The 10,292-nt window shown below is 30.1% G+C and overlaps 1 protein-coding gene across 2 annotated transcripts; it reads right to left on the reverse strand.

Moving 5' to 3' along the window:
* Positions 1–1,124: 1,124 nt before the first annotated feature.
* On the reverse strand, positions 1,125–4,327 carry LOC125193939 (putative Myb family transcription factor At1g14600). 2 transcript variants are annotated; one of them, XM_048091893.1, is made up of 7 exons: positions 3,980–4,327; positions 2,665–2,964; positions 2,490–2,575; positions 2,379–2,415; positions 2,069–2,294; positions 1,631–1,949; positions 1,125–1,534 (listed from the first exon to the last, which is right to left on the reverse strand). In XM_048091893.1, exons 2-7 carry the CDS (start codon positions 2,909–2,911, stop codon positions 1,403–1,405), a joined length of 1,047 nt encoding a protein of 348 aa, XP_047947850.1. In that variant the 5' UTR covers positions 2,912–2,964; positions 3,980–4,327; the 3' UTR covers positions 1,125–1,402. The 2 variants fall into 2 exon arrangements, with proteins under 2 accessions (XP_047947850.1, XP_047947851.1); XM_048091894.1 differs by having other exon boundaries at positions 2,499–2,575; positions 3,980–4,325.
* Between the last annotated feature and the right edge of the window lie 5,965 nt (positions 4,328–10,292).

Raw genomic sequence — 10,292 nt, forward strand, 5'->3', positions numbered from 1 at the left:
TTGGTTCACGATTGCGATTTGCAACTCACCGTTACACGGAAGCCGATTGGGGTTAGCAACACCAAAACTGCAATTTCGACATTCAAAAATTGCAAATTATAGTAATATTTCTAAATACAGACTAATAGTTTTCATGATACATACATTATCAAATTTTTTACTAAAGCCCAATATCATTTTTTGTGAGGAGTCCAGCGGCCTAATAAACCTACTTATAATTGGGCTTGAGCCCGAGATGATGGGCTTCTAACATTTCTTATGCCTACAATATTTGGCCCATGATATCAATATTAACTAGTACCAACAATAATAGCAAATTAATACAACATGGCCACTATATCACGACTAACGAATTAGGGCAGGAAAAATAGGTTGTTAACATAATTTCTCATTTATTTACGATGATGGGGTCCCCTACTTGTTCTACTTAATCATCACTAATTATTCTAATTTAAGTGTTAGGAGTTAGTACGGATAAAATAATCATATTTGCCGCTCCTTTGAAGTCAAAGTGTGGGGGTCCAATCCACGCATAAATTAAATACTAAATTAATATGGCCATTCACGTTAATATCATGTAAATAAATAATAATATAAAATAAGATACATCAATCATTTTAACTTCTGAATATGGCTTAATTAATGGGTGTTTTATTATCTTACGAAAGTTTAGATTTCCTCATCGAAAATTGCATAAGAATCGATGTCGTGTAAAAATAAGAAAAAAGAAGACGAAAATCCAGTACAACATTCAATAATTAATTAAAATGAGGACTTTTTAGGCACTGTTGTTCAATTGCCAGTCCAAATCATAATCAAGCTCAATTAATGTAATTTATTAAAAGGGGTCAAGGTAATAATTGTTAAATATGATTGCAAATTGACTGATAACCATCCACCATTTATAGTATTCTCTTAAATAATTCCATCCTTTCCCATATGATTGCATTAAAATTTTATTTCTATATTTTTTTTGTATGTATTGTGTTAGACCAAACTACCCATCATTCCTTATTAAAAATTCAATAATATTTAAATTAAATAATTGAATGTGGCAAAACCAAGAACTCCAACAAAGCTCACCTACCAAAAAAAAAAGTTGAGAATCTAAAACATAAGTAAAATTAAAGTTCAAAAGAGTAAGTAATGAGACTACATATGAAGAAAAATAAAATACAGACTTTAATTATTCATGTCTCTCAATGCAAAAATGCACCTAATTTCTAAGTGTATCCTACTAAAAAGACTAAGTACTTATAAGATCTCACTACCATGCTATCAAGCATACACGGTCAGATCTTAAGTACTAAAGCCACTTTTTTCGTATATATTCAATAAAATGTGCATATTATTCATCAGCTATATATGATCAAATAATATATCAAAAATCATCAATGTATAGCTATGTTGCAGTGGATGAGTGAGGGGCTAAAGCAAGCGAAAGCTTCGTGTTAATATCCGAGTGATCCGCGCCAATATCCTTGCTGTTGCTGGTTAAACTGAGGCTCAATCCTAGTTTCAAATCCTCATTCATCTGTAGATGATTTGATTTATTAATGATGAACATGTTTGTGCTAAATAATTACAAATTTTTTGGAGGTGAAATGAAAATTGTTAACTAATTAATTACCTGAAGCCTCAAGGGATTTTCGAGAGTGAATGGCTTGGGACCGTGAGGCGATTTCTGATGATTAATCCTGATGCTATCGATTGAATTACTATTCCAACGAGATTGTGGTCTTGAATTGATCCAAATGTTGTTGGATTTGGAGATTTCTTTGTCTTTGGATTGGTTATGGATGTATTCTCTAGAAGGCCATCTTCTTCCTTGGAGGAATTGGCTCGGCCTGAGTGGGCCGCTGTTTGAGTAGCTCTCGTTCAATGCATGGATCCGGCCGGATTCAATCCTCACTTTCGGTTCATGGCGATATGAAGCCCATGGATGGTACCTGCCTTACCAAAAAAATGTACAAACCCTAGCATATTAGGAGAGAGCGCTCATTTGGTCTATAAGCCGTCTTACACAACTAATATGAGACATTAGAGTACGTAGCAAATTTACACGAACCTGGAAGAAGATAGAGGCTTGATATGATCATAATTGTGATGAGATTTCAAATTTTGTGGAAATGGAATGGAGCAATCGAGCTGATTATTCGAATTCTTTGCAAAGACAATCCCACCATTCTCCATTCTCAACTCATGAAATGGGCTGCATTTTTCAGTGTAAGCTGATGATGAGGTAGAGAAGTAGCCTCTCCCTTGAATGTAAACCCTATTTGCTTGACCTATTACTGTTGCATCCAAATATTAATCACAAAAACTTCATAAAATTGAAATTAAATAGTAGTGTACATATATGTGAAAGATGTACATACCTCGTCCGGATTCGTCCAGCTTCTTACTTCTATACATCTGAAATATTATTATATATAATTTTTAGAAAAATTATTTACAAAGAAGACATATTAGTAGTAAGTTACACTAGCCTTGTGCACCTGCAGGTGGCTCTTGACATGAGAGATGCTCAATCCTCTCACATTCATCAATTGAAGCACTGCTTTAGGAGTGGCTCCTGCAAAAATTGATATTCAAATAATTAATCCTAAATTTATTATAGAAATCATGCATTTAAAAATATGTGTAGTGGTAATTAAAACTTACTTTCTTGGCCACCTAGTCTTTCAATGGCATGAACAAAGGAGAGATGAAGGTCAGGAGTCCATCTAAGCCTCGGCATTTTGGATCGAACGTATTGGCGAACTGAATTCTTCTTATCCTTGCCATCTTCGGATTTAGAAGTGTCGTCTATGCCCGATGTTTCAATCGTGGGATCACCTACTACATTGCTTCCGGCCTCCTCGTTCAAGTCGATCGAAGAGAGGTTTTCCGAGGAATCTGAAGATGCCATGTTGTCTTGGAATGGACACTATCCTTGTAAGGTCATTACTACTAATACAAAACCTGCATGTGTATATGAATTGTATAAGAATTTAGAGAATAAGTAGGGAAGAATATTAGTTGGATTTCATTATTAAATTATTAATGGAGTACTCGAATTATTGAGCATTATTAATTCTTGGGACTCAACTGTTTTTAATAAGATCAAATTAGGTTAAATTACAGAAATATGTATACATTTGAGTTAACCAAGAAACATACAGATTCATTAACTAGGGCTCTTGGATAAGAGTATACATGTATATAGAAAATATCATCAGAAAAAGGATAATCAGATCATGGTAAAGTATGGAATTTATTGATTGTTACATTCAGCTTCATTGATGGAAGTAGATTTGATTAAAAAAACTCCAAAAGGGCAGGTAAGACAGTTGAATTTATATGAAGAAATTGAAAGAGTTTGATTATACAGATATACATAAATGATAAATCCACCCTCACCTTACCCAATTAAAATAAAACATGGATGAATAAGAAAATAGATTTAAGGGGGCAAAATAAAGAATATTCTCATGTTTCCAAGTAAAAATTTATACCTCCAGATAAGATTAGAATAACTTGAAAATCAAAGCAGTGGAAATCTGAGAGTCTACTGAGAGAGGAAATTTATTCAATGTTCTATAAATTCTCATATTTTTGCTATTTTTCTACTCTTTACATCTTCATTATTTGCGAATAAACAGTTCAAGATATGATGTAACAGAAAAACCCTAAAAATGGGATAGAAAGAAAGAGTGGCAGTATTACATGCAGCATACAATAATTTAAATATGTATATACAATAGTTAATTGTATACATATCATAGCTAGAAAGGATGTATCTGCAGAGATCATCAAAATCTCAATCTATAAATAGATTTTTTTTATAATCTTCTTAATTTGTAAAGTTTGAAAAGCTATAGAAAAGCATCAAACCAATAACCATTCAAGAAATAGTAAATTCATTAAAAACTAAACAAAAAGGTTCAAATCAGGGTTTTCTAATGAAGTAAATATTTAAATCAAGACATATACAAACCCTTGAGATATATAATCAGAGGCTGATCAATTGTATTCGATCTTCTATTAGCACCAACTGATGATCTTCATTCCTCGATCCCGTGGTTCTCGGTCGGCCGTCAATCGATGCGTTTCTGATGATTAAGTGAATCAAGGATGGAATCAAACCAACAAGATGATCCAATTGGGGAAATTTTTGATCAAGAAGATGGAAGGATGGATAAAGAGAGGGTGTGAACGAGAGAGAGAGAAAAAAAAAGAGAGGGTTGAGATTATGAAGTTTGTTTCAACAATGGAATTAAATTCCAAAGACGACTATTCGTAAGAATATGGAGATTTTTACCTAGACTTTTTCATGCAAACTTGTAAAAAATGAAAATTCAACGATGGTCGGACACTCAACTTGTTGTGTAGTGTGTAATAATGCAATAATTCTTGAATTATGGATACAGATGAAGAATGGGGACCCATTGGCTGTTGAGTAACATGTGACTTTCCCTAAAAATAAAAACCCTTTTAATTTTTTCTATGACAGTTGTCCTATTTATAATTTTTTTTCACATCTAGTCATGTGATTATCTTAATTGCTTTAGTGATATTTACTTATTTTTCATCTCAGCTAGTGACTCTGCTGACTTTGATTTATCTATTGATCAATTAAAAATAAATGATCTTTCTGGGCATTATATGCTTTCCAAGAAATCACTTTGAAAATGGATTCCGTATCAACCTTATCTTACCTAAACAAAGACTTTGTTTGTCCACAATGTGAAATCACAATTTTCTGTCCCCATGTGCTTCATTATTTATTCATCATTATTTAGGGTTTCCAAAAATAAATATCTATGAAATATTACACTATGTACACACTATGTATATCATATATATGGTGTGTGTTGGCCAAGTGGTAGAGTGGTTAATGTTTTAAATCGAAGGTTTCAGCTTGAGTCTACCGTAATACGACCTTTAAATTTATGTTCATTTATTAATATATATAAAGAATATCAGATATTGCATCCATTACAACAAATTCATCTTAAGGCCTCAAAATTAGAGAAGCAATTACTAGATTGACTCTTTTAAAAGTGCAAAGAAAATGGTCCTAAATCAATAGTTTTTTTTTTGGACGCTTTCATTTGCGCCTTTAATTTTATTTGGGACACTAAGAATCTGGACGCTTTTTGAAGTGTAGATGCTGATCTACTTAGAAACGTAAATTAACGTTCTTAACTGAATATAAATTGTCCCTATAGATAGTCACAAAGTATTCCAACATATTTGTTGAAGGAAGGGAATATATATATGTGAGCGAACATTTTTTAAAGACCGTGTCACGAATGATATAAACCTAAGACCTTTTCCCTAAGACACTAACCACTCTACCAGTAGGTCAACACATATAAACATATGTGCAAACATTTGATATGATCGTACAACACAAAAGCACTTTAAGTTTTTATGCTACGTGAATTAAGTATAACAACAATACTAGCTCGACTCACCTCAACTCGATTGCACTCGATCAATGTATACATGTTATGCTACATAACTCATGTGACCGTCATTCACGAATACTACCGGTCTACTAAAACCAAAAGCACCTTAAATTTTTACAGCCGCACATGATTATTGAATAATAACTGCTCCCATCATTTTCATAATTTAATGACCAAGAAAATGCAGTTAAATCAAATCGCCATTAACAAGAATTTTTTTCAGCCACGAAGAATTTCTCAATGCTTCCAATATTCGTATGTTAATTGCATCACAGCTGCATATGGCAGTAATTAAAGAATGAACATTTATGTGGAATTTGATGCATTCTTGTTGGAAATCTAACTGCAATATACTTAGTCAATTTTGATGGCAATTTCTATATTTTTTTCCAATTCGGCCCGGGCATGTAAAACCAAACAATATAACTAAAATAATTTCTATATTTTTTTCCAATTTACTATTAACCGATCGGTTCATTTACAGCGTTACGTCAGGCAATATTCGCGTTTCTCGCTAAACCAACAATTAGATTTGCGATGACAAAAATTTTATACTATTACTAATTAATTATAATTAAGTAGTATATATAATAATTAATTATTTAATGCATGGTAGATTAATCTAAATAAGCATAACCTGATTATCTTGAGCTAGATGAATCTTTTATTTTAATTTCAGTAATTTTCTTTTTAATTGTTAGGTTTCCGAACCTCATATAAAGACGATAAGAACTGTTTTTTACACTTTGATTTTGATAATATTATTCCTTCCTGAGATACTTAAATTCGTTCAGTTTTATCATTCTTGTATCACATTTGCATTAGTCTTGCTTCTTCTTTTTTTCTTTTTTTTTTATTTTATTTTAATTTTCTTATATTCTCAGAGAATTAGAACACTGGAGACTGGAGAGAGAGGCTATATTATTTTAAATTGAGGATAATGGAATTTTAAAAAATTAAACATTCTTACAGTATAAAAGCTTGAAAACTGGAGTAGTATATTTTGAAACCCTACACATCTTAAAAAGCATATGATTTCTTGTCTTCTATTTGGAGGTATAGTTGACATTCTTCTCGTTTTAGACTGGAATCATTCATTGAATTTATGTATAAATATTTCAGGGATGTCGACATTCAACCAAGATGTCAAGTGCAAAATATTATTTAATTAATTATTTAAAATTATTTATAAAGCAGTATATTATTGTAATGATTGACGTGAGAATGCATGTAACAACATTTCTTTTATCCACAGAGTGCATAGTTTACGGTCTTGTATCTATTAATTAATTGAATTAAAGCATGGTCTTGAGTAATTATACAGTTCTTCTTTTGACTTGTTATTATTACTATTTTGCCTACGAATTAATGTGGCATGTTAGGAAGAGTTACTCCTGCTTGGTCAAGGTTAGTTTAAATAAGATTAATTAATGTAGATTTCTAAAACCGAGGCCATTCAATAGTATAATTGAATGTAGCACATTAGTTTTTATAGATTAACCAACTTTTTATTCATTTTTGGTCCCCTACCAAGGGTTTTATAGTCAATTACATGTAGCAAAAACTCAAGTTATAACCAATATCACCGGCCTACTATTTAAGTAAATAAGTATTTAAACAACTCAAAAAGATAAATTGATCTCATAATTAATGGTTTTTTTGAAAAACAAACCCTACTAATATGTTAGGATCTTGTAAATGCTAATCTAAATAAGTTATTATTAGCATGGATTATGTATGTTTGTTGACTATGTAGTAGCATGGGTATATAACACGTCATGTACGCAGATCCATAAAAAAACTTAGATGTATAAATACGTACACACTTATATAGGTGAAATAATTTTCAAAGCATATATGATAGGGTGCCATTTTTGACTTGAGGTATAGTAAAAAACTAAAAATAAAATCTAGTAAAGGTAGCATAGATCGTCATAAATGGATGGAGAATTTGCCTCCAGAATAACTGTACTCTTAATGAACTAATGTTTTGTTCCATCACCAATAAATGTTGAACGACTTTCAGAAAAAAGAATTAATTAAAAATTATATTTCAGAAAATAAAATCAAATTAAAGTGCCATGATTGAAGAAATAAATATATAATTTATACAAAAAAGTATAGTACATAGTACACACGCATGTTATATATACTGTATACGTATGTATCACCTGGTAATTAGTACTCCTAATATTGCGTACTTACAGGCCAGACGTTTCATTATTTACGCTAATTGTTTACAACTGTATGTATATAGTCATGGCAAATAAATAAATCACTTCTTTATAGTTGGAAACGTATAATATTATTATGAGTCATATTTAGTTGGTTGTGATTTGTATTTTTGTTATATTTACGTGTTCTACTTAAGTGAAACTAATAGTTTTGTTTAAGAAATTAATAGTTAATTTAACATTTGAAATCAGTCTACAAATACTAAAATTCACGAGATTTTTCCTCATATTTTAATTTATTTGTTTGCACCCGGAAAAAATTCAATAATCTAACAATACCATTGACTATATATATATATTCGATATTCAATGTTTTATTAATATTATTCATAAAAATAAATTATACTATCATCCATACTGATGATAGTGTAAAACGCATGCAGTTAAATAAAGATCTATACATGCATAGATTCGATTCCGATCAATTCAATTACTGCATTTTCAAGTTAATATCAGAACCCAATAACTCATAACAACAATAATAGTTAACCAATTCATAATGTGTATACAAGAACCACTAAAAAAAACCTACTACTATCTTTTAAGGACACAAAAATTGAGACGCAATTACTAGTATCCGAAATTTTAAAAAAATAATCATAATTTATGATGAAAAAAAAAACATCTCTAAGTTGAGGGCAAATTACTTTAATGTCTTGTTTTTTAAGACACTTCTATTTGTATCCCCTAATTTTAATTGAACACTAATAATAAGAACAGTTTATAAAACATTGGTGATATAACTAGACGCATAAATTAGTCTCTTTAATAACATTAAAAAATGGTTTTAACCATTCTTTTGTTGTCATGAAATTTTTTCTTTGGTTATAACAAAATTATGAGAGATCGGTCATAAATTGTAATTAAACAAACAATACGTAGTTGTCAGTGATCAGTAACATATAATATTGAAAAATATAAGGGCTGGATTAAAATTTTAAAGGTTGGTCTGGGCTAGCTGTGTAGAAATTAAATAATTTTTCTTTGACCCTTGTTCCATGCACATCTGCATGTAACACATTCAAATATTCCATCCATTATTCCATCAAATATTCACTGGATTACCTCTATGATTGTCGTAATATATATTAGTGGAAATTGAAGCAATTAAATATTCATACAGATTTAGAATTACAATCTTTTGACTAATTATATGACCGTTGAACTTATTTTGAATTTCTGACTACCAACAGTTCAAATTATTGTCAATATCCTTTTTCAACAAAGTTAAATACTAGTACAAGTGTTATTCAAATCAATATTATTCAAAGGTTGATAATATTAGCATGAAAAATTTATTTATAAAACATTGAGCTCACTTTTTATTTCCTATAGAACACTATACTAAACATTGTAGTTCCTAGATATGTAACGTATACGCTAAATATTAGACTAAATTAGGCTTTGACCAATTGGTATTCATACTATGAGAAACTATGAAAATCTTTATATTTGGGCTGATTTTCATATACTACTTGAAAGCTGCGTATAATCGTCACAAATTTTAATGTGAATTAGAAGAAGTGTATATTTAATTATTTAGCTCCCATAAAAGGTTTGGCGCAATTCATTTGTTAACCATCCTTTAATTTTAACCATCCTTTTTTTTACATGATGAGATTCTAAGCATCCTTATCAATTAAAAATCACATGTATCAACTATTTTATTAAAATCGATGGACCAATGTGGCATATATATTTGTAATGGAATGAGAGAAAGCAACATTAAGAATTACTTTTAGTATGAATTGTAATGAAAGTTACACTCCATTTTTCTTCTAAAAAAGACGCATCGATCGATGTCATCATAATATCAGGAAAAAGATTGAAAATAATCTTTTATTTATAAAAAGACCTTACGATTCCGACAATACAATGCATTTGTCAAATTTAATTAAGAATGAATGTTTTGGAAGAATATTATACTCCTTAATAAGGATAACGTTATATATATAGATGGATAGATTTTCCGAATGGAGAGAAAATGAAATAAACTATTGAGAAAAATATTACTCCACTACTACTTTTTTGAAGCGAATGCCAAGTTATTAATTCTTTGTTCTACTTTTCTTGTCGACTATTAATTTGTTTGATTAAGTGGTTGATCAAACGAATTATAAGCACTTATCGTTCAACTGTAACTGTAATTGCAACATTTATTGAAAAATGTAATTTAATTATAAAACGACATCATGCTGGAATATTTTTTTCTATATTTTATTCTTTTAGTTGATTGAGAGTCGACACGACAGTGATTAGTATTGATTTTCAACTTCCCTTTGCAATTTTCTTGTTTTCTTTTAAATTACAAATTCCAAACTAATATTATATTAGTCTATATGTATAGCTGATCATTTTTGAAATATAATTAAGGACGTACATTTCTTGTTTGATGAGAAAATTGACTTTTCAATTTTTTAATTATTCTTGAGTTAGACCAATCCATTTCAATCAATATTAAACTAGTTTTAAAAAGTTGAGTAAATACATACACAAGAGTAATGTTATAGACTTATAGCAGTTCCTAGCTACTTGTTTTTATCATTGTGGCAATCGAACCAGTTTAAATAACTAATGTAATAAAAGACATAATAAGATTTAT

This window comes from Salvia hispanica, chromosome 6 (genome assembly GCF_023119035.1).
Source record: "Salvia hispanica cultivar TCC Black 2014 chromosome 6, UniMelb_Shisp_WGS_1.0, whole genome shotgun sequence".
In the NCBI taxonomy this organism is placed as follows: domain Eukaryota; kingdom Viridiplantae; phylum Streptophyta; class Magnoliopsida; order Lamiales; family Lamiaceae; genus Salvia; species Salvia hispanica.